Genomic DNA, 24263 nt, shown 5'->3' with positions numbered 1-24263 from the left:
GTTTTGGGTTTTCTCTACAGTAACAAGGGAGTAAGCAACAGTCACCCTGGGAAACTGCCAAGGTGGGTCACTGGAAAAACAAACAGTTCCAGCAACAGAGCAGAGAGAGGAAAGGGTCCTTCCTGTTACTGGGTCTCTCTTCCTCCTATAACCACACCAACCTTCAACCACCAATTCCATGGGGACACTTGCCAACTGAGGGAAAGTCTTCATCTCAGAAATGGAATTCTCAGGAAAGTGCTCTGTCTAGGATACTGCTTGGTGCCCAACAGGGAGCGCACAAGGTGGCAACAAGTGTAGGCAGTGTCTGTCACACCCTCCACCCTGAAGCTTGTGGGATGGGTGGAAGAAGAATCAGGTTCCACCAATTCCTACCCCCACACACACACCCCCCACTGGCCTTCCCCCATCCCAGTGGTATATCTCTCACGGAGAGAAGCTATAGAGAACCTGCAACACCTCACTGAGAAGGTAAGCTGCCCTTCTTAAGAAACTAAGGGCCCTTGGGGCACCTGGGTGGCTCAGCCGGTTAAGCATGGTTAAGAATCTGACTTAGGCTCAGGTCATGATCTCGCAGTTCCCGAGTTCAAGCCCCCAAGTCAGGCTCTACACTGACACGGAGTCTGCTTCCGAGCCTCTATCTCCCCCTCTCTCTCTGCCCCTCCCCTGCTTGCGTTCTCTCGCAAAAATAAATAAACATTAAAAAAAGGAAAAGAAAAAAACCTCAGGGCCCAAACCTATATAATATGTTGCCAGGCTGGAGAAGGAAGGAGAGAGTAGCAATCCAATTAGAATCAAGGAATTTAGGGGATAGACGGCAAACAGGGGACTTGATCTGAACGGAACAGAGGCTCCGACTGGTTAGTCCAGTCCCCAGCACTCTCCCGAGAGCCCGCCCTTACTGGACATGCAGAACTCACACACTCCCTTTGCAAAGAAGCTCTGTGTATTGGGTGCAACAGCTCTGGGGTCTCTATATAAATAATATACAAAACCCAACAGCTCAATGCCTCACGTTAACAAAAATACTAAAAACTTATTAAAAATGGAGCCTGAGGGAAGAGCCCCAACCACTACTGGTGCTAGCCCCAGAGGGGGATTGGGAATTGAGAGGAAAGGGTGGGGCCACATCCAGTGCACAAGCGGTTCTTCCAGGTGGCTCAGTAGCGTCCAAATATGTTGGTACTGGGCTGTGGCTGGGTATCTGTGAAAAATCAGAGATTATCAGGGGTGGGAGACCAAGTAGGGATGTGGGTATGCACGAGGAAAGCTACTCAGGTGCCAAGGGAAGGGATGGGACGCCATGCATCCCCCCACAACCTGGGCCTGAAGCATTCAGCTCGGCTCCTCCCCACATCCTCCTTCCCCCCTCCCCCCCTCCCCCCCATTCAGTCCCCTGGAGGGGGGGCTCTCTTCAGGGAGGAAAGCAGGCTTACTGGAGAGCTGTTGTTGGAGTTGCCTGACCAAAGCTGCTGTCTGTTGCTGTTGCTGTGTCTGCTGAAGCCCCTGGCGCTGGAACTGAGGAGGAAAGGAGGAGTGGAAGATTGAACTTGAACTTTCTGTGTCCTTCCCCATCTCCTGACCCCCTTTTTGGAGCACTAGGCCTTTGTCTCCCACCTCTAACCCTCTGAACACTGTTTCCATCCCAGTTCACTGGCTGTGTGCCCAACCTGGGCAGCTGTCCCTGAGCCAGGGGTCGTAGTCCAGCAGCTACCTGGGGCTGGGACTGGGGCTGGGGCTGGGGAGGGGCCGCCTGCTGCTGCTGCTGCTGTTGTTGCTGTTGCTGCTGCTGTTGCTGCTGCTGCTGCTGTTGCTGCTGCTGCTGCTGCTGCTGCTGTTGCTGCTGCTGCTGTGAAGACAAGAGATACATCTAAGGGGAGCAAAGGAGCTGAGCCCCAGAAGCGGCAGCAGGGAGGGGACCCGGGGCCACTGCCCTCCCTCCTCCCACCAGACAACTCCCAAATCTCTCCCACCAGGAACCCCGGAAAACAGAAGGGGGAGGGGAGGAAAGCGACTCCTTAGGCCCCTGCCGCTTGCCACAGCCACTCTGCCAGAAGGAATGACCTGGAGGAGCTTGACCTGGAGGCGCTTGCGGCCTCTTCCCCTCCTGAGGCTCTTAGGGCCCAGCTGCCATCCCAGGGCCTTACCCGCAGGATCTGCTGCTGCTGCTGCTGCCGGATGTGGTACTGCTGCTGCTGCTGCTGCTGCTGCTGCTGCTGCTGCTGTTGCTGCTGCTGCTGCTGCTGCTGCTGCTGCTGCTGTTGCTGCTGCTGCTCAGGCAGGATGGAAGCCGATCGGACGCCGGCCTGGACGCCCTGTGCGCCCAGCGGTGTCATGGTACCTATCATGGGTGTCTGCTGCAGGGTCTGGTGTGAAAACCTGCAAAGACCAGTGGTCCAAAGGTCAAGGCACTGGAGCGGGGTAGGGACATAGGAGTAGAAGTAGAAGTCCTGGGTCCCTGAACGGAAAGAAACATCAACAAGTCATTTCATTCATTTCTCCTGTCACTAACCAGAAGGACCCCTTGGGTTCGGACAGATTTCGAGGTTGGGGAATAAGGGGCAAAGACAACACCCCATTTTAGTGCCTCATAACCTCCACAGTTAAGAATCTTCCAATCCTGTTTTAGCTGTTTTTCTCTTACAGAAACAAAAACCGGCCTCAGCACAAGATAGGCATTCTATAAACACCCACTGAGGTGGTTTCTGTTGCTGTTGATGGTGGTCCACCGATAACATTCCAGACTATGAAAGATAGGAGTTCTACCGTTCTCATGCCTTCCCATGTACATCACTGCAACAGGCTACCTACCAGCTGGGCCCCCTTGTCTCTGGTCTTCCTTCGCCTTCCCTGTGCATCCTATCCCTGCATCCTATGTTAATCTGTCAACACACCAACACACCATATGGCTTTCCTGATCAAAAGAGCTCTTGGTGGGACTGTGTCTCAAGTCTGTATCGGGCACCCAAGGCCCCTTACCAGCCTGCCCATCCCTGGCCTGTCTCCTGCTACTGCCCCAGCATGAATTTTACACTCTATCCAAGCTCTTCTTCCTATCCTCCCAGCCACCCCCCTCACTCTGGTTCCTATGTCTCTGTTCATGCTATGTCCTCTACCTGGACTCCACTTCCCGATCCTCCACTCAACAAATCCAAATCACAGCGATCCGTCAAAAGCCAACTCAAGGGGAGCTTGGGTGGCTCAGTCGGTCCAGCATCTGACTTTGGCTCAGGTCGTGATCTCATGGCTCGTGAGTTTGAGCCCCGCTGCTTGGGATTCTCTCTCTTCCCCTCTCTCTCCCCCTCCCCTGCCCTCTCTCTCAAAAAGAAATAAACTAAAAAACAAACAAAGGCCAACTCAGATCTAACCCCCTTCGTGAAACTCTCTGATGACTCAGGCCCACAATGCCATGATCTCATACCTTCTCTGAATTCCCATGTACTTCACAGCACACGACTGCGCACCTGATTATCTCTCTCCTCATCGTGTTTTTTAAATGTTTTTCCGTGTCTCATCTTCCCAGCTAGAGTAAAAATTCCCTGTGGTGAGGGACTTTGTATTTTCTAAAATCTCTACTCACCTTACCCCATCCCAGAGCAGTGCTGGCCACACTGGCCACACAGCGGGCAGCTGACACATATCAAACATTTATTTATTTATTTTTGAAAAAGAGAGAGAGAGAGAGAAGACAAGCAGGGGAGGGGCAGAGAGAGAGGGACACAGAGAATCTGAAGCAGGCTCCAGGCTCTGAGCTTTCAGCACAGACCCCAACACGGGGCTCGAACTCACAAACCGTAAGATCATGACCTGAGCTGAAGTCAGATGCTTAACCTACTGAGCCACCCAGGCGCCCCAATTGATACTTCTAAATTAAAGGACTTTTCCTCCAGTCCACTCCCCAGCATTCTAAATCCTAAGCTGCAAAGCCTCAAGACATAATTCCCATGTCTTAACTAAGGCGTGAGGAGCATTCAGCATGGTAGGAGGGCTGGTTGGCTAGCCTGTTCCAGTGTGGAACTGCTCTACTACTAGCTTGATGACTCCTTACCACACAGTACATCTAAGAACCCAGGATCTTTCCTCATCATAGTTGTGTGAATGATTTCTCCTCTCTGGGCCTTGAAGAAATATCGGGCAAGCGGATGTGAGACTATTGGTCAGCAGGGTCCCTTCCAGCTCCAGCATTTCGCGGCCAGGTAAGTGTTCTTTGCCTTTCTGAATGTTCTGACTAGTCCCGTCACCTCCTGGCATGGGTTTTCCCATTTCAGATGCTCCCTGTCATCTCAGTGTGTCTCCATGGCCCCCACTGCCCTGGGTACCTTTGAGTGGAGGTCAGCCCATGTCCGTAGGTTGGGGCCTGCTGGTGCACATAGCCACTGGGCCGCTGTTGCAGGTGGCGAGTAGGATCTACAAGAGTAGGATTGGTAGAAGGGTGGGTGCTCTGATAAGGCTGGCTGGAGTAGCTGGGGGGCACCATGGTACCTGCGGGGCCTGCGTGTTGCTGCAATCCCACATGAGAAACATAAGGAGTATAGCCCTGCAGAGAAGGACAGAGGGGGTCAGGGCCAAGAGTGTGCACAGCAGCCTGCCTTAAGGCCCCTGGCTTGTCACCCTCTGTGCCCTCACCTGGGAGGTCTGCAAACCGTAGGAAGAGCTGGGAGTCATCTGATGGACAGATGATTGTCCCAACATCCCCTGACTCTGCTAAAAGGAAAAAGGAGACAAACTCAAACTCAGGAAATGCTTTCCGCCATCTCGTTTCTCCTATCTCCCACTCTGGAAGTCCTTGTGAAGATCCCATGTGTGTCCTCAGTCCCGTGACCCTCAAAAGCCCCTCTCCCTGACGGCCCTCCCTACTGCCCCTCTCACTATCTTTGCCTGGAGCTGTTGGCGAAGGCGCTGTCCTTGGGGCACCGCGGGCTGCTGCTGTCGGTAGACAGATGTCTTGTAGGAGGAGGGTTCTAGTCCCATGACTCCAGTCATGGCCGTGGGCATCACTCCCGGGTAAGGTGGTCGGGTTGACAGCTTCTGCATTGGTAATCGCACGGGGCGGTACGGGTCCACACGAGGGCCACCTGGAAAGGGGAGTGGGCTGACCTCTCTAGGCTCCTCATCCCCCTTCATCCCCTGCTCGGTGTCCAGGTCATCCACAGATCCTCACAGATGTGGCATCTTCCCTCAGGCAGGAGGAACGTTCGGGTAACCCTCCGTCCTAGGGGCTGGCACTCACCTGCCGGCAGCGGCTGGTTCTGGGTGTACAGGCCTATGGAGCCCTGCCTGTAGCTAAGGTGGGATATGGATCCAGGGTTCGCATGGTGCAGGAGGTCTGGAGGCACTGTCACACCATACGGGCCGCTCCTTCCTGGGCCCATTCCATAGTCCTGTGTGAACAGCAGAGGACGAGGGTGAGTGGACCGCAGCGGGGTGGGGTGGGGTAAGGGGTATCCGGGGTCAAGAGGAGCTAGACCCATGTGGCTAATCTTCTTAATTCCAATGGCACCTCATCCCCACCTCCCTACTCCCGCCCCCAGGAATCAGAAACTGTACAGAATCACGGAGAGAGGGGGGCTGTGGAAGAAGCGTAACAGGAGAGTGGGGGGCCGTGCTAACCTCTGTCTTGGCGGCTGGCTGGCTGCGTTTCTTGCCCTTGGTGGACTTCTTCTTGCGTTCCTCGGTACTAGGTGGAGCGGCCCCAGGTTTGTCAGTTTTGGGGGGCTCTGGAGCCTTTTTCTCAGGCTCGAGCAGGGTGGGAGCAGGGGGCTCCTCATCTTCTGGTGGCAGTGGCAGTGGTTCCAGGTAATAGGCACGGGGCCGGGGCCTCAGATGCGTGTGGTAGAGCAGCAAGCGCTGCTGTTCCTCTCCTCGGGCTACTCGCCGGTCGACCCGGACTGTTCCAAACCAGCCCCAAGAGAGCGGCGCTGATGGCTTCAAGCCTTCAAAAAGATCCCAGGGAGAGATCTTTTGTTTGGTGGAAACCTGTAGACCCTGCTCCAGAAAATGAGAAACAGTGAGCTGCTGAGACCTGGAAAACAGAAGATAGACCTTGAGGACTGGTAAGAGAGGGGGAAATGTCTGTTGGCAGCAAAAGAAGAAAAAAGTCAGGGGTAGATTCAGGGGAGGTGATGAGAGAAAAGACAGCCGGACACGGATATATATATATACCAGCACACATGCACACTCGTGGGGAAGACAGAGAGGAGGGGAGAGGGCGATGGGCAGGGGCAACAGAGACAGACACCGACACTCAGAGGAAGACACGGTCAGAAACAGGAAGGTGGTGAGAGACTAAAGACAGGCAAAGACAGAAGCAGAGACAGGGAGACAGAGAAAAACAGGAAGAGAGAGACAAAAAGGTGAGTGAAGAGACACAGAGAAAAGCAAAGTGAGAATCAGGCAGAGAGAGAGAGAGAAAGAGAGAGAGGGGGGGAGAGAGAGAGAGGGAGAGAGACTCAGAAAGACAGATGGGCTAGGAAAAGAAATGAAGACAATGTATATATGACTGGGTTGGACTGTAGATTTCAGACTCTGCATCCTCCTTCCCCTCTCTCTGTCTGCTCTCCACAATGATTATGGTTACTCAACAAATACTGCAACTGACAGAGGGTACAGAGAAAGTTGTGCAGAGGTGGGTGGGTAGGGGCAGAGGAGTGCAGGGATAAAACAGATATGGCAGTTGGCCAGATGGGCGGGGTACAGGCAAGGGTGGAGGCGGCCAGGAGGCAGGTGGGGCAGAGGAAAGAGGAAGACAGGGTGCTGGGAAATGGGTGGTACGTCAAAAGGTGGGTGGGGATGGTGGGCAGAGGTGAAGGGAGAGACTGAGGAAAGAGGATGAGACTCCCAAGATGGGGAGCAGAAATGTACAAAAAGTTCAGTGATCATGGGACGCCTGGATGGCCCAATCAGTTAAGTGTCTGACTCTTGACTTCAGCTCACGTCATGATCTCATAGTTGGTGAGTTTGAGCCCCGCATTGGGCTCTGCGTTGACAGTATGGAGCCTGCTTGGGATTCTCTGTCTCCCTGTCTCTCTGCCCCTCCCTGCTCACACATACCCTCTCAAAAAAATAAAGAAACATTAAAAAAGAAATTGAGTGATAAGCTGAACACCCCTGAGATGGCTCCCACCAGCAGAGCCCGATGGATTCCCTGGCCTGATGAGCCTGTCGCAGCCACAAGGTTAATGCAGGGAAAGTTCTTTCCCAGAGGGGGAAAAAGGCTAGGTGTGGGGATGGGAGGAAAATGGAACGTGCCTCCTTCTTGAAGATGGAATCGAAGCCGGCAATCTTGTTGCCCTTGGTGTCAATAAGGGAGCCTTGTGGCTCACATGTGATGACATCTCGGGTCTGCTTGGGCAGTGGCAGCAGCTGGCGAACTTTTTCCAGACTGTCCGACTGGCGCTCCCCCAACTCTTTCTGCGGGCAGAGAAAGATGGGATGAGAGCTCAAGAACATGGAAAAAGAGGGATTAGAAGTCTCTGGGGAGAGCCCAGAACCTGGCAGGAAAAAGACACAGAGCAAACCGTCGCCATACAAATACCAACGAGAAAGTGGACGTCAAAGGGGAGGGTGGGCGGCTCTGGCCAGGATGAAGTCCCTGAGGCTACTCGACACCCCCAGAGTCAGGGGACAGGGAGCCCAGATCCCAGTCCCCTCAAGCCTCGCCCTGGCCTCCTCTACTCACCCGCAGCTTCTTCACCAGGTTCATGTAGGCGCGTTTGTTTTCCTCCATGCTGCCTTGAGAGATGCTAGACATGTCCGCAGCCAGGGTCCCATTGATGAGCACGCTCAGCATGTCCAACACGGTGGTGAAGAGCTCGCTGTGATGAGAAGTCAGGAAGAAAACCCGAGAAGGAGAGAAGCTAAGACACAGACCAGGGCCTCAGGGTGGGACGCGAGTGGGGACACCTACACGGATCGCAGCGGGTCGGCGGGTCGTGCACCTGGGGTGGGGGAAGGGAGTTCCTCTCGGGTAAAAAACTGAAAGGAGGGGGTGGGGATGCTTTACTTGTTGGACTGCATGTCGACAGTGCCGCTGATGATGATCTCCAGGAGCAGCACAGCCCACTCCGTGGTCTGCTGGGTGCTGCGCTGCACCGTGTCAAACATGCCCCCCACCTGCCAGGGCCACAAGTCAGTCAGATGGCTCAGGGGCAAAGGCTAGCATTCAGGGAAGGCTTACATTAGAACCTGGCTTGGTTGTGACTTAGGACACATTAGGCCATGGTCCAGCTGTAGTTATGATTTGTTACATGATTTCAGGCCAATGACTCAGTTCTTGACACCTCTGGGCCTCAGTTTCCTGACTTCTAAAATGATGGGAGCTGGACGAAAGGATGTCCAGAATCCCATTCAGCGTTCCACAGTGGGTTTCTAGGGCTTAGTATCCAGAACCTGGGACACCGAGGCAGGGTCCCTGTAAGGATCCAGTCCCTCAACCACTTTTAGGTCCTGCATCCTTAGGAGGGACAAGTTAATACTTGAAGACCCAGAAGAACTTGGGCCCTCCATCTCTGTGCCCACCCTCCCCCAGGCAGGGGGCTTCTTTGCGGTGTAATTCTAGTGCTACCCGCTTCTTTCTTGTCCCCGGCTGCCTTCTCACCAGGTTGAGCCGCAGCTTGAGCGCCTCGTGCATTAGCTGCTTTGGTTTGCAGTCATCTAAGTACTGGTCATCTCGCCAATTATTCACAATCTGAGACAGAAACAAGGATAACACATGGCTCAGGGATCTTCTTGCTTCCATCCCCAAACACCCAAGGCATTGATGAGAAAGTATTGAAGGTTCCTGGTGCACCTTCTCTGCCCTCCCGCCCAGCTCTGCAGTCCCAGAGACCTGTACCTGGTGCACCTGGCTGTAGAGGGAGGTGAGGAGTCCCTCACGCTGCTCATCTTGCCCTTTCAGACATGTCAGCACCAGGGATAAGAAGGGCTGCTGGCTCAACAGGGACATGCTGGAGAAGGGAGGAAAAGAAAAAGAACGGGGGGCACCTGGGTGGCTCAGTTGGTTAAGTGCCTGATTTTGGTTCAGGTCATGATCTCTCGGTTTGCGAGTTCGAGTCCCATGTGGGGCTCTGTGTCGACAGCTCGAAGCCTGGAGCCTGCTTCGGATTCTGTGTCTCCCTCTCTCTCTCTCTGCCCCTCCCCTGCTCACGCTCTGTCTGTCTCTCTAGAAGATAAATAAACATTAAAAAAAAAAAGAAAAAGAGAAAGAGAAAGAGAAAGAAAAAGAACGGGACCATGGGATAGAAGTCAGGAAACTTCCAACCCTATCACTCCAAGCCCCAAACTCCACTCTCCTAAGTTCTAGCCTCTTGCTCAACCATGCCCACCTCCTACCCTCTGGTTTTCCACTCTTCTATGGTTTTTATTCCCACCCCTCTGTCCCAACTCCTCACAACTTTTCTTCTTCCCTGGGCCTGCCTCCTCTCCTGTCTACCCCTCAATTCCAGTCCCCTCTGCTTTACCTCTTCTGCTTTTGGCGATCGCGTTCTTTGCGGGAAGAGGACCCCAGATGCTGACCCTTCTCCAATTCCTCCCCAGCAGCCTTTAACACATGCCCCTGGACTGAGGTGGGCAGTTTGGCAATGAGGGGGGCCACCAGCCATACACCGGAGCGCTCAAGAGAGCTAGAAGACAGACGGAGTACACAGGGTTCCAGAGGGGTCAGGCAAGGGATGGGACATTCCATCTTTGAGGGACATGCCTAGTAGCTCCATGAGGCTGAAATAATTTACGCTACCGGAAGAAAAACCCATACGGGGAGGGTTCCTAACACGTTTCTACCCAACCTGAGCACAGGCTTGGTCTTGCTGCTGCTAGGCATGTTGCTTGCAGTGTTTCCAGAAGACGACCCTGTCTCTGCCGACTGTTGGAAAACCTCGATTGTGGCCTTAGCGATGTTCTCTAAGAGGGAGTTCATCTCCTGGGGAGGGTAAAAGGCACAGGGGTGCTAAATAGTGACTGGGGGTGAATGGAAAACAGATGGTAGGAGGGATAGGAGGTGAGGACAGAGAAAGGCATCGGGAGGGTAACAGGAGGGTAGAGACACAACTCTGCTGGGAGCTGTGCCCTTCGGCACCTCCGTATTTCTCCAATTAACCACTGTCTATTCCTTGTATGCCTCCTTACCGTTGTGACCACAGAAACAGCCTCCACCACCGCCGCCGCCATCAACCTTCCCCCACAGCTCAGAGCCCCAACCCTCCCGACCCATTTCCCTATTCATCGGCCCCATGCATCAGCCATCTTCCCACACTCTCTTATGTCTCCCAGCTCAAGAACCCAAGGGCAGGACACAGGTTCTTCTATGGTAGCCCACCTCCCTGGCACATGGAGCTGGACATGAGCATGGGAAAGAGGGTGCCGGGCACCACTCACATTGTTAGGGGTCTGCTTGATCATCAGCTGCAGTTCCAAGGAAGACTGGCGCATGGTCCACTGGTCCAAGTTCTGTGACAGAGACACCACCCCCACACTAAGTCACCACTGACACCCCCAGCTATTATCACCCCGAAGCCAGTTCCTGATCTCTCATAACCTTGAGACACATATACCTACGAGCCTGAAAGGAACCTCTGCGTCCCAGTCTTTGGGAAAGACTGCACCGAAATGATCCAAGATGGTTGAAAACCTTATCCTATTTCAATTTGTTTTATGTTTGTATTTTATTTTTGAGAGAGAGAGAGAGAGACAGAGCATGAGTGGGGGAGGGGCAGAGAGAGAGGGAGACACAGAATCTGAAGCAGGCTCCAGGCTCTCAGTTGTGGGCACAGAGTCCCACGCAGGGCTCGAACCCATGAGTCGCAAGATCATGACCTGAGCTGAAGTCGGATGTTTAACCAACGGAGCCACCCAGGCGCCCCGAAAATCCTATCCTATTTCAAAAGCGGTTCGAGAAAGGCTTCACATCTCTCTCTAGTCTCCTGTTCCAGAGCCTCACATTCCTTAGCATCAGGAAGTTCTGCCTAACGCTTGCCCTAAATCCTCGATGTGAAAGTTGAAGCCTGCTTCTCCTGTTTTAAACCAGCTGCTCAAAGTCCTTTACAGACCCGAAGGCTACTGTGAGTTAATCTCTCTTTGACATTATCTCCTCTGGGCTGAAAAGACCTCATTCCTTTAGCTCTTCCTACCTAATGGCTTTACTTTCCCACCCCCCAGTTACCCACATGTCTGAAGCAGTACGGCAAGGCAGAAAGGGCACAGGGACACCTGGGTTCCCATGCTGAGTCTAAACTTACTAGTGTGGGACCTTGGGCAAACTATTTAACCTCTTCAAGCCTCGGTCTGTCCCCTCATTGGTCAAACACAGCTACTCCTACCTACTTTACAGGGTTGTATGAATTAAACGAGAAAATGTGCACAGAGGGCTGATCACGATACTCGGCATGAAGCAGACAGTAACTGGGAGCTATTCAGTAGTACTCGTGTTAGTTACTGAGCCGCCAGATGAGTGAGGCCCAAAACTAGGCTTCCCAGATGTCATGCCTCCCACTGATAAGCTATGGTCCCACTCCAGGTAGCTGTGCCCTCACCCGACAGTTTACTCCAGAGTCTAAACCATACGAGCTTGACTTCTAAACCCATGTCGGGGCTCACCACCTTTTGCCCACATCCTTGTTCACCTTCCTACTTGACTCCTTCCCTCTTTTTCTCTCAGGGTTCCCATTGTTTCACCCCAGGCCCGGGCCCCACTGCTTCTTCTAAGACCCCCATCACCTTGGCCTACCTGGAGAATACGCTTAATGCGTTGCCGCTGGGGGTTTTCCCCATCCTCGTTGTCCAGTAATCGATGTGGGTAGCAGATGAGCTGCATGAGGCGCTGAGCCTGGGCGCTACTCAACACCGGGTCTTGTAGGTCATTGCTGTCTTCACACAGTGATTTAAGGCAACGTTCTCCTACCCATTCCTGAAGAAGCTGATAATCAGGGGACTGGGGCAACCAGTGAGTGGGGTAAGGAGTAAGGGGGGGAACGGGCTGGGGTTTGGTGAGGGACATGACGTATGGCAGGAAGGTGGCATGATGGTGGCTGGAAACAGGACTATATTGTATCAAGGCACTTAGGAGGTATGGGGGGAAGGTGAGACTGACCTGTTGGCAGATGCTGCGTAGCACGTACTTGGCATAGACATCCAGACTGGCTGTCTCCACAGAGATGTTGCGGCCACCCTGCCTCCGACCGCCACTGCCCCCTCCTCCCTCCTCCTCTGGAAGTTCTTCTGTTCCTCCTGTCACAGTGAAGCCTGAGCCCTTCAGTTCCGCATCCCCTGTGGTTCACGGGCAGGAGATAGGGAGGGCAGAGTGAGATCTGAACACAGTGTAGAGACCCACCCCGAACCCACAGAAGCAGCAACTCCCCAAATCCTGCCCTGCAGGACAGAAATATACTTCCCTCCCTCCTCGCCTCCCCCAAAGGGCAGAGAGACCACTTTCAGGAGAGAGAAAGACTGTCCTTTGTAGTTTAGCTGGCACTCCACCCTACACACACTTCTGGCACCACTCCCTTCCTACCCCCATACCAAGTACAAACACAGCCTTGAGAACAGCAAACACAGCTCCATCCACTATGCGGTTCTGGGAGGCAGCCAGCAGGTGGCGGTCACAGGAGGACCGGATTCCTACGGTAGGCTTGTCTGCGGAGGGAGCTCAAATCAGGGGAAGCAAAAGTAGAAATGGCAGGGGGTGGGGTAGCCGAGCTTTCTATTGCCCTGACGCCAACTCAGATCCAGGTCACTTACTCCCATCTGACTGGCAAGGATTGAGTTGAGGTGTCTTGAAAAGGTGGAGGAGGATGCGGCAGGTAAGCCGAGCCCCCGGCTCAGAGTCCTGTTCGCTGCAAGCTAAAAAAAGGAAAACAGAGCCAATTGGACAGGGTGAAGGCAGACCGTAAGTGGTTTTGTGGGCGGTGAGGGCCTGAGAGGGAAGATGAGGTCACGCAAAAGGAGAAATAACCAGATAATGCTGGAGGAGAGGTACAGAGGCAAGCTGTCTTGCAGTATAAGGGGAGTACCTCGAAAGGTCAAAAAAAAAAAAAAACTGGAAAGATCAGGGCAGCCGACACTGGGTTAGAAAGAGGCCGCTCCCAGCCTGAGACACACCACAGGACTGGCCTCTGGTGAAAGCAGGGAGCCCCGCACCAAACAACGAGAAATGGGGCCATCGAATGCATAGTAAAATTCGGGGTCCAGAAATTCTAGGGGTTACGGATTGGCAGTTCACCAGCATTAAGGAGTGAAGGGATGGCAGCACAGCGAATCAGATCCTCGAGGAGCAAACACTGGCGAGCGATGAGGATGGCGACAAAGGTAGCCAGGGAGTCGTGAAAAGACAGGTCACTAACCTGGAGGAAAAAGCAGATGGACACCCCAGACTCAGTGTGCAGACAGGGCGCCAACTCAAAATGGTACGCCTCCACTCGATAGCTCTGCCCCCCTACTACCTTGATTACTGTGACCGGTCCCCTGCCCTGGTAACAGTTCCGTGCCCCAGCAGGACCCCGGCCCAAGTCTCACATCCACATTGCAGAGAAGGTCGTTGAAACCACAAGTGCCATTGTTAGAGGAGCAGCACAGGGCCTTAAGAACTCCTAGCCATTCGGCACTCAGTGACTTGCAATAGCCGGTCAGCTCCGCACACAGGATTGCGATGTCATTCACCCTGGGGAGAAGTACAAATGCCCTCAGGAAAGCCCTTGTTCCACAAAACCTCAGACTCATTAACTTTTCATCGCCACCCCAGCAATAACCAAGGTTGCAGTACCTCCCAGGCATCTCATCCCTCCCAATATCAGGCAGGAGCACGGTGCCCGTTCCTCACTCAGTACGCCCCATACCTATCGGGATCATGGTGCCCCACACAGACGTGCATAAGGGCATTGCAGACAAAGCTGTAGCGGTTAGCAGGGTTCTCACTAAGACTCTTGCCTAGCCCCGTGTATGTGAAGGTGTGAGCTGCAGGGTTCTCCAGAGTGTCGATCATGAACTCGGGTGCCCAGCGCATGTTGGATTCTGATGGCTCCACGTTGCAGTAGATAGTGTTCTTCACCTTGGAGCAGAAGTCACTGCGGTGGGGGAGAGAAAGGAGATAGTAGTATCGAAGAGGATCTGGTGAGGTAGTGGGGATGGTCGGGAGAGGGGAGGAAAGAAAAAAAGTGAGGGACCAGCGACCTTGGGACAACAAAAAGGGAGATGGGACAAAGCAGATGGGTCAGGAAAGGGCCTCAGGGAGAGTAAGGCGCAGGGGCCTCTGCAGGCAGGGAGGAGGACTGTGGGCCCCGCAGAGATGGGCTGGAGGCCAGGCTGATAAGGAAGAGAAGGAGGCAGGCCTACTTTTAGGAACCAAGAACTTGTGGAGGACACAGTTCCCAAATGGCCCTGCAGGGACAGCAGGGTCCCGGGCTGTGCTCTGCTCCTGAGTTGAGTGGTAACAGAAAGGAGATGGGACAGGGTCCTGCTCTCCACTCTCACCTCCCACCTCTCTTACCTGAAGAGCTCCCCAAATTTGCTCTTTAAATGGCTACAGGAGGTGTACAGATCATAGAGATAAGCAAGGATACAGCGTTCTGCAGAGGAGCCATCTGACCGGTTCATCCCATGCTTCACTACACCACACAGCCTGTCACGAGGCAGCAAGGTCAGGAGGTTCAGCGGGTGGTGTGCACGGGCCAAGGCACAAAGGTCCCCGCACACGGATGGGTTCAAGGCTCTTGGCAACCTTCTCACCCTGTCCACCCAAACGGCATGCACTTCCCCACAGTGAGAGCCCCCCATGTTCTGCCAAAGCCCTGCTTACCCCTCAAAGACCTGTGCCATCTGGTCCTGGTTGAGGATAAGGCAGGCGTGATAGTGCCGCAGGACAGCCACAATGCACAGGCACAGGCTGGTAGTGTAGCTGCCCACCAGATCCGAGGATTTGAGCAGCAGCTCGGCCTCAACTACGCTCAGTTCATTCAGCAGCTAGCAGAGTGAGTGTGGGGGGTGGGGGAGAGGAAAAAATGAGAAGAGGCCCTACATGGTATAGGTAACCCCTCCTTCCTGCTAGGACACTGCCAAGGCAGGCCTGGGCCCCTTCCTGCTGGAGTTGCCTCAGTCTAGAAGAGCTCTGTTGCCATATGCCACTGTCCTTTATTCTACTAATGACACAAGCCGCATCAATGATCTAACCAGTCTCTAGGATACAATTCTATGAACTCCGCAGTGGGAGAACAGTCTGTGCCCAACGCTCTAATCCATCTCCTAGGCCTCCCTGCGGATCACTTGGGCCTCTATTCCTGCCTTCTTAGCTCATATTCCACTTCACCTTCCAGCCCCCACCACGCTAGCCTTTCTGCCCCTCCAAGTAGCCCCAGGATACCGGCTTGAGCCTCTACTCCTGACCTGGTGGCCCTATCCGGCACAGACTCCTTCCTCCACCCCCGTCTCCCCCACTTCCCCACCTGAATGGCAAAGTCGATGAGGCCACTGATGCTGAGTGAATATTCCATGAGGTCGAAGATGAACTGCACATGCTGCACCAGAGGCAAGTGGTATGACATGCCAAGGGCAAAGCTCGTGATCTGCTCCAGAACATTCCGGGAGACCTGATAAGGGCAGTGTGAGTGAGACGGGAGTGGAGAGAGGTGGGAAGAACCAGGGAAGCAAGAAAGGATGGTGGTGGAAGGGGATGAGACCGGGAGGCTTAGCCTGCCGGCGGGAGGGGGGGGGGGGAGGGGAGCGGGGGGGGGGGGGCAAAAAGATAAGGAGGAAAGGAAAACAGGGCAGGACGCCAGAATGTGGGAAGGGGGCTGGACTTAGGCCCACACCTGAGCTGTGACCTGGTGTTGGTCATAATGTGAGAGGTGCTGGAACTTAGCAAAGATATCTTCAGCAGTGGGGAAGGCTTCAGGCCGGTTGCGCCTCCGCTTCTGCCCGTCCTCCCCACCTGAGGGGACAGTTGAAACGGACCAGTCAGGACAGGGAAGATAACTAGTTGACTGGGGGTAGGGAGGGGGGTATGGAGAGAAGGCTACAGGTGGGGGGAGGGAGGGACAGGGGAAGGAAGGGAGGGAGGAAGGGTGTGAGGGAAGAAAGGAGAAGGGAAGGGAAGGGAGGGTCAAGGAGGGGTTGGGGGAGGGATAAAGGGAAGGGGACAGTGAAGCAAAGGTTTCGAGGACCACAGGCTACGTGGACCTTAGAGGCATACATACAGGGAGGTGCTAGGTCAAGGGAGGGAAGGGAGAGGGAGGGCGGGCAGTATGGGGCTTACTGTGAGGTACCTAAGAATGTCAGGTCTCCAGGATTCAGAGGCACAATAGGAGCAAGCTGGTCTGCAGAGGGGGGGAATGAGGGGGGAAGTTTCAAAAGGACTAGAGCTCTCAGGAGACTCTAAGAGACAGGACATTGGGACATGACTGGGGGTTCCCTGTGCTGGGGAAGGGGAGACTGACTAGGGCACTCTTTTGGGGAGAGCTGTTCAAGGAGCCTCAAACCCACCAGTTTCTGCTGTCCCCTTGCGGTTCAGAACCTTCAGGATATCCTTGGTTATTTTCTTGATGGCATGGCGGGCATCATCTCGCTGCTTTCCCACCCCAAACAGTACGACCAACCGCTGGTTGCACTCATGGCTGCATGACTCCTCCTGCATCCCAGCAGCACCGTCAGACTCCAGCATGGATCTCTTGCCCTCCTCTTAAAAGCATGCTCCATGCCCCTCAGCACCCCAGTGCTCCAGTCCTTCCCAGCACGCCACACCCTCAGGACCAGCTCCAACCCCTCGGCACACTGCTTGGACAGAAACCTGGGCTCAAAATGGATGGTCTCAAGGTGCTTGGGGAACGGTACCTGGGGGATGGGAAAGTGTGTGGCGTACTGCACGTGCCGCGGCTGGTCATAAAGAACCCCGAGGGTCCCTTCTATCTTCTCCTTGGGTGGGGGCTTCACCTCCTTCTCAACATCTGGTTTCTCAGGGGACGGACTGCCCTTCCCCTCACAGGGCATAGTAGGGGAGAACAACTAAGATAAGGCAAAAGGGCAGAACATTTAGAAGAAGAAAAGGGGGCAAGGGGCATAAAGAAACTCCCCAAAGAGGTGTAACAGGAGGACCTCAGGAGCTGAATTCTTCTACACAGGGATCTAACTAACTTACTGAGAAATCAGGCTTCTCCATGTCCTCAAAGAGCACACTGGAACTAGGGTCAATGTCCATAGATTCCGAGAGCCCTGGGTCCTGAGGGCACAGAATATAAGCAAGGTTGCTTTAGCCCCAGGGAGCTGCTCCCCACCATCTAGAAAAGTTGACAGGTAAGTTGGAGAGAGGATACCATGTTGGGAAAAGCAATGGCTCTGTGCTCAAGCTTTTGATGGGTCACACAAACGCCATGGGCCATTGCCTTCAGCTTTAAAATGGGTGCAGGCACCTGGGTAGCTCATTCAGTTAAGCTTCCGGCTTCGGCTCAGGTCATGATCTCGCGGCTCATGAGTTCATGAGTTCCAGCCCCGCGTCAGGCTCTGTGCTGACAGCTCAGAGCCTGGAGTCTGCTTCAGATTCTGTATGAGAGGGCTTTGCCAGCCCCAAAGCACTAAGCAAACACTACCCTCGCTATTAGGTAAGAGATTCGCAGAGGACACTGGGAGCCAGATGGGAATGTCAGAAGAAACTGGCTAGCGCAGGCACAGCCCACTCACCTCCAGCTTGCTACTGCTGCTGCCCTCAGCTTCCTTGCGCTCAGAGTCATCAGCGGGGTCATCAAAGGGAGAGGGGGGCCGGGGACCAGGGGCTCCAAAGGCAAGGTCCCCTCGGGAGATGAGAGTGCAGGTATACATGTTGTGGGAGAAAACATCATGTCGAATCAGTTCACAGAACAGCAGTACCAAGTTAAAGAACTCCACTCGTTCACTCTCACTTCGGGGGTCCGCTGTAGGGAGGGAATGAGAAAAAAGGAATTGAGATCACAAGAGATGGGTAGCAAGGGAGAGAAACACACCTAAGGCACAGTGTTCCCAGAGTACCTGAGATAGGCAGAAGGAATTATCCCCCCAAAAAAGAAACACCCCGAACCTGTTGAGGGACAGAGCACAGTTGGTTACCACCCCCTCCTGCCCCACACCCCATCTTGGAAAGGAATACAGTATCCTTGCTGCTATTTATATGTGAAAACGCTTCCATCGTATGTTCTTGTTTTTATTCTTCTATTTCTTTATTCCATTAAACTGTAAGATGATCAAAGACTAGAATTATGTCCAAAAATCATTCTGCATAAAGCCCAAGACAGAAATATATACCAGAAACCCTTAGTTATGCTTCCTGGTGACAGTGGTGGGTAAGTGGGTCTAGGCAGAGGTAACCAGAGAGTGGCAGGGGTCCATACTCAGCATGGGAGCCTGGGTATCCAGAAACTGCAGGAGGACATCCTGGAAAATGGGAGCACTGGGAGCCGAAAGGGAGCCAGAGGCAATGGAACCCTTCTCATCTGCAGCTTCTGATTCTCCACAACGCTGTAAGATGAGAGAACAAACCATAGCATTGCTTTTGACCCGGGTCTTTACTTCTCCACGTGTAATGCACGAACTACCACCTGTTTTGCCTCCACCCCAAGCTTTTCACTCCCATCTCTGCTTCGACCTCCATTTTCATTCCTGCCTCCCAACTGAAGCTTTGACTGCTTCCCTAACTCTAGCACCAATCTACTCCTTTCTACTTTGGCCTTATGTCCTCAACTTTCCCTTTAGATTCCCTACCACTTCTTTATTCCCACAACTTTATTTTTTAATGTTTATGGATTTTTGAGAGAGAGAGAGACAGAGAGAGAGAGAGAAAGAAATGGTGCACAAGTGTGGGGGGGGGAGGGGCGGAGAGAGAGGGAGACAGGATCCGAAGCGGGCTGCCCGTTGACAGCAGAGAGCCCAATGTGGGGGCTCAAACTCACGAACCATGAGATCGTGACCTGAGCCACAGTTGGATGCTTAACCGACTGAGCCACCCAGGCGCCCCTATTCCCACATCTTTAACTTGGGTTCCACTACCAGCTCAGTTGGTCTCCAGCCCCAGTTGCCCCTGCCCCATCAGCCAATCGCATTCTCTTATCTCTGTCCCCTAACCTCAGCCTCAATCTCGGCCTGTCTCTTCTCCAGCAGCTTGGCGACCACCATAGCACGATGCCGACCAGAACGCTTGCAGCTGACAGCCCACTCACACAGTAATGATACTACGGCATCATCATCGGAAGAGATCTGGAGACCAAAAGGAGTTGGGGGTGAGTAAGGTAGGGCTGAGGATAAAGAACCAAGCTCCCCTTTCTTCAAGACTGGGCCCCATCTTAACACCATCCTAGGCCCGGTAAGATAGTCTCTTCGGACATCCCTGGTCTTGGTGCCCCTCCATGTCTTCCCCTCATATGCTTTTTTCTCCTTCTGTTCCCCTTCTCGCTTACCTCATGCCCATCCTTGCTAGGTCCCAATCCAAAGATTCGGTTGCAAAGGGAGTCAAGAGAGTTGCTGAAGTCAGAGCGCTCAAAACTATGGCTGTCCAACACTTCCAAAGTATGGAGCACCCGTCCAATGGTGAAGCCTCAGGAGGAAAAGTGGTAAAGGGGCCTTAACTAGAGACCCGATGCATTCCATCTCTCAGATCTATATGTCCTTACCATTCTTTCCTCAAACATCCTTCTTTCTATCTGTCCTCTGGCACCCACCTGCAGTAGCTTCCTGGCACTTATCAAAAGACCAGCGAACCTCAACTGCCTGTCCTCGCTCCTTGATCTGCTGTTCAATCTCACGCAACTTTGCACGGACCTGCGACATGGAAAAGGAAGGCTTTAAAGATGCACCAAGGCATGCATAAGGCCAGGGCCCAGGCTAAGAGAATAGCACCAGACTCCGAGTCATTATTTCTTTTGTTTTTTTTTTAAGTTTATTTATTCTGAGAGAGTGTGTGTGTGTGAGTGGGGGGGGGGGTGCAGAGAGAGAGGGAGAGAGAGAATCGCAAGTAGAATCCCATTTGTGCTGATAGCGCAGAGCCCGATGCAGGGCTCGATCTCACAAACCATGAGACCATGACCTAAGCCCAGATCAAGAGTCAGACGCTTAACAGACTGAGCCACCCAGGCACCCCCAAGTCACTACTGCTGAAAGAGCAATTCACCTTCACATCCCAATCCAGGGGTACCAAGCTTACCTGCTGAGTAAAGGCACTGTTGCCCTCTGGCATGGGCAGGTTGGAGGGGGCAATAGGCAGGTGGTCAAGTGGTGAGCCAGTCTTAATGCGGCTATCAGTCAGTGAGTAGTGCCAAACCAAGGCACTAGGACAACACAGGAGGATGGTCTGCCAGACAGGAACAGCTAAGTCAAACTCCATTACCATGTCTGTGTCTCCAGAATCCCATTATAAGAGCCAACCCTTAGGTTTCAGATGCAATGTTATTCTGAGCCCTGAGAGTAGTACCATTCCATCTCTGAGCCCCTCCCCTCATCCACTCTCCTAAAAGGCTTTGGGCCTACTATTTCATCCCGGGGAGAAACTAACTGAAAAGGAACCAGCATCCCATGAATGAAAAGCAGCAATCCCCACGCAAGTACCCGGTGCCTGCTTTCACCTCCAATTTAGAATCTCCCTGTTCTCCAGGACAAACACCCAAATCTTCTCAGAATGCTTCTCCCTACTTCCTTGGGCCCACCCAGTACCTACCTGAAGGATACAGCTGAGGCCAAAAACCAGGGGCCGGTGCTGAGGGCACATCAGCAGGTCACTAAAGGGTGTAGAGGGTGTGCTGCTAGTTGGGGGCTGAGGAGTGGGGGTGGTGGGCAGTGTGCTTGTCGACTGAGCAGACATAACGTGGGAGGAGTGACTGCTCACACCATCCAGTTGCAAGGCCAGTCTCCGGGTACAGAAGTAGGCAAGGCGGCGGGAGAGGTATGCAGACTGAACAAATTCCCCCGAGTACTGTGAAGACATGCCGATCAAAACCCCTAGTTCTCCCCATGGGACATGGCACTCACATTTTATTCCTCCTCCTCCAAGCCTCCCTAGACGCCCCCACCCCGCCCCGCAAATCCCAGGCCTTACTCGAAGCAGCAGGGGCAGCAGAAGTTTAAGCAACTCATCTTCTCCTGGGCGGATTTTCTCAAAACACTCAAGTACCCAGGTCAGGAACTCATGTCTGTCCAGCATTCCATCCTATGGATGCAAGGGGTGGGAAGAGTATCCATGTACCCAGGGACTGTTAGAGCTAAGGCAGATAAAGTAAATGAAAGGAGGAAAAGAACCATGGCTGGGGCAAACTGGCAGGCAGATTCCGTCCTACACTGGCAGAATGTGAGGCCAGGCTCCACCAAGGGCTTGCACGACATGCCCTTCTTCCTACCTGAAACATGAACATGGCCAGCTTCTCGTTGTAGTCCCACTGCCGGATTGCCACCTCTACATCATGGGGCAAGGGCCCTATAGTGGAACCACAGCCCCCACTGCCTGCAGGCCCTGGCCGGTAGTATTCAGCCATCTTTTGCAGCTGCTCCCATAAGTACTTGGTGATGATCTGAGTCCACTCTAGGAGAAAGATGGGAAAAGGGCTATTTTATACCCTCTCTCCCCTTAGGACATCTTCTGTCTCCCCTACCCCCCAGCACCCACGCCCCCAATTACCATACTTCTAAAATCATATTCATTCTCTTAGGCTCTGGTCGAATGCCACCTTCCTAAAGCCTTCCCAGGTGTCCCCAGAAGAAAGTAATCTTTCTGGGGCACCTGGGTGACTCAGTTGGTTAAGCATCCGAGTCTTGGTTTCGGCTCAGGCCGTGATCTCGCAGTTCGTGAGTTCCAGCCCTATGCTGGGCTCCAAGCTGACAGCGCAGAGCCTGCTTGGGATTCTCTCTCTCCTTCTCTCTCTGCCCTTCCCCTGCTCACTCTGTCTGTCTCTCTCTCAAAATAAATAAACTTAAAAAAATTTTAAGTAATCTTTCTGTCCACTGAAGTCTCAAAAAACCTTCTGCTTTCTCTTTTGACAAATATATATACTGTATATATACATACACACACACTTCCTACATATAATTATGTGACTCACACATATGCCTTACCATCCTTACCCGATTATAAGCATCCTAAGGGCAGGAATAAGGTACCGGTCACCTTGATAGCCCAGTACATGCACACAGTGGATAGTCAAGATACCCAATGTTTACCGAGTGAATGCAAGATACAGCAGAAGCAAGGAATACAGGGGCGCCTGGGTGGCTCAGTCGGTTAAGTGTCCGACTCCTGATTTCAGCTCAGGTCATGATCTCACAATTCATGGGACCAAGCCCCACATCGGGCTTGTGCTCACAGCACAAAGCCTGCTTGGGATTCTCTTTTTCCCTCTCTCTTTGCCCCTCCCCCGCTCATGTGCGTGCTCTCTCTCAAAATAAATAAACTTACAAAATAGTTAAAAAAAAAAAAAAAAGAAACAAGAAATACAGAGGAGGAAGGGGAATGATTCCAAGCATCTATCACTCCTTGATGCGATAGGTGGTGGGACCCCTGGTATTAGAAGTTACTCACCCATGAAGGGGTCAATGACATGTCTCTTCTTAACCTTGGTCTCACTGATTGCTGCATAGTAGGCACAGGTCATCTTAATGAGCCAGGCAGCCCGCATCACAGGCACTGTGTATTTGGCTAAGTACCCAAACACTTCTTCCTTTTTACTGAAAATGGGGACCTGGATGGACATCGCAAATAGTGAGACCTCTATTACCTCCACAAACTGGCACCCACATAGCTTAATCTGAGAATAGGATGGTACTTCGTACCCATGCTCCTAACCTTGGCCTGAAGAAGACAAAACAGTACCTCACCTTTTTGGCTAGTTGTGTGAGTGGCTTGGTGCCAGCCAGGTCAGTGAACCAGGTGTTAATGGCACTCTGTGATCGTGCAGTCACCAGCCAGAAGTTGTCCTTTTGGTTCACTTGGGGCTTCCTGCGACCAGTGTCGGGGAGGGTGTTACAGCGTAACTTCTCTGCAATGATGCTGCTGAAGTTGGAACTGATCTGAGGGAATAAAAGTATACGTCAGGGTGGGAAAGAAGGGGCAGAGGGGTGGTCATGCCTTTGATGGGCAAATGCCAATGTGGCAGCATTAGGTTACGAAGGAAATCTCAGCCATTTAGGTCATCCCTTCAGGTCTTCCTAACCCAGGGCCTTTGCTCCCTCTCAGATTCTTCCAGCCTTTTCCCCCAGCCTGGCAGGGTTGTCTCACCTTGGCAGGATTGAAGTTGACGTTCTTGGCACTGCCATGTTCATCCCCAGAGACGGCAGGCTGGTTATTGAAACCTTGTTTTACATTCAAGGCCGTCAGTTCATCCTGAGGCAGGAAAACGTCATTTTAGCTTTTTTTCCCCCTTGGGGGTGGTGGTGGTGGGAGAGGAGGGCAGGAGAAGAGAAGGGAACAACGGGGGAAAAAAAGGTAGGAGGAGGATTCTGAGTAGAACAGATTGTTATTTAAAGCTAGGCCCTTATATTCATTTGGACCCCACCCTCACCCCCACAGCCACTAAGATTTCCAATCACCCGGCGCTCTCTCAACATCACTCTTCCTTGCGAGCTTGCGAGCAGCTGCAGCTCACCAAGCTGCCTCAGACAACTTTCTGAGGTGTGTGTGTGTGGAAGGGGGCGCCTCCAGCGTGGCCCCTACATCATTCCCTGTTCACACCCGGGAACCCACCCCCACCACCCAGGTCGCACTCTCCCACACCAGCCCACTTTACTCTTACCCCTTTTGGGACTTTGGCTCTCACCAAACCGCCCCGCCCCCCCTTCCCCAAACCATCAACGCTTCCTCTTATGCCGATCGCTTGCCTCAGGCCCCTCCAGAGCCCCGATTTTTGAACGCACCTCCTTCTGTTTGGGATCTTGAGGGTACACATCGGGAGGCCCCAGCCGCGGCCGCTTCAGGGGCCGGTGTTCGTAGCTCAAGATCCCGAAGGCCGCCATCTTGCCCAGCCCGTAGCGCCAGAGGCGCCAGCCGGGGCCGGCGGACGGGGGAGGGGGAGAGGGAACCGAAAAGGGGGGCGGCGGTTGGGAGGACGGCAGCCGAGAGACAACAGGGGGCACGTTAGAAACTCTCGATCGTTGCCGGAAACTACCGAGGGGAACCGAGGGACGCCGGGAACCGTCGGACAATACCGACTGCAGCGGGGGCGGGGCCCAGCCTGGCGTGGGGCGGAGCTCCGCGGCCGCGGAGCATTTGGGCCCGCGCGGCTCAAGATCGATTTCATTCCCCAAGTATCTGCGAAACGTCCTCGAGCCGCTCAGTGTGCCGCGGG

At 53.5% G+C, this 24263-nt stretch overlaps 1 protein-coding gene across 8 annotated transcripts; it reads right to left on the bottom strand.

The window, feature by feature from the left end:
• Nucleotides 1–928: 928 nt before the first annotated feature.
• Nucleotides 929–24155, bottom strand: MED12 (mediator complex subunit 12). 8 transcript variants are annotated; one of them, XM_004000604.6, is made up of 45 exons: nt 23833–24154; nt 23198–23302; nt 22798–22989; nt 22502–22661; nt 21327–21508; nt 21029–21139; nt 20651–20905; nt 20141–20287; nt 19659–19758; nt 19398–19534; nt 19066–19197; nt 18336–18462; nt 17653–17882; nt 17114–17194; nt 16810–16980; nt 16462–16606; nt 16245–16295; nt 15792–15910; nt 15426–15569; nt 14783–14946; nt 14474–14605; nt 13824–14051; nt 13504–13648; nt 13211–13331; nt 12730–12831; nt 12511–12624; nt 12083–12258; nt 11720–11899; nt 10372–10443; nt 9783–9916; nt 9459–9620; nt 8834–8945; nt 8597–8686; nt 8003–8112; nt 7679–7814; nt 7249–7410; nt 5611–5985; nt 5231–5381; nt 4879–5075; nt 4627–4704; nt 4320–4537; nt 2148–2379; nt 1715–1849; nt 1437–1518; nt 929–1204 (listed from the first exon to the last, which is right to left on the bottom strand). In XM_004000604.6, exons 1-45 carry the CDS (start codon nt 23929–23931, stop codon nt 1161–1163), a joined length of 6540 nt encoding a protein of 2179 aa, XP_004000653.3. In that variant the 5' UTR covers nt 23932–24154; the 3' UTR covers nt 929–1160. The 8 variants fall into 8 exon arrangements, 2 of the variants coding, with proteins under 2 accessions (XP_004000653.3, XP_044906400.1); XR_006592876.1 differs by having other exon boundaries at nt 1715–2379; nt 4320–4407; nt 4483–4537; nt 4870–5075; nt 23833–24155; XR_006592871.1 differs by having other exon boundaries at nt 1671–2379; nt 4870–5075.
• Between the last annotated feature and the right edge of the window lie 108 nt (nt 24156–24263).

Source organism: Felis catus, chromosome X (genome assembly GCF_018350175.1).
Source record: "Felis catus isolate Fca126 chromosome X, F.catus_Fca126_mat1.0, whole genome shotgun sequence".
Classification (NCBI taxonomy): domain Eukaryota; kingdom Metazoa; phylum Chordata; class Mammalia; order Carnivora; family Felidae; genus Felis; species Felis catus.
Note: the sequence above shows the minus strand (reverse complement) of the source record. Positions and strands in the feature narration are given on the sequence as shown.

Coding starts and splice junctions, on each gene's coding strand:
- MED12 (XM_004000604.6), bottom strand. CDS start 23,931: ATGGCGGCCTTCGGGATCTTGAGCTACGAACACCGGCCCCTGAAGCGG. Junction 19,535..19,658: donor GTGCCAGGAAGCTACTGCAG/GTGGGTGCCAGA, acceptor TTTCCTCCTGAG/GCTTCACCATTGGACGGGTG. Junction 5,986..7,248: donor ATTCCATCTTCAAGAAGGAG/GCACGTTCCATT, acceptor TTTCTGGAGCAG/GGTCTACAGGTTTCCACCAA.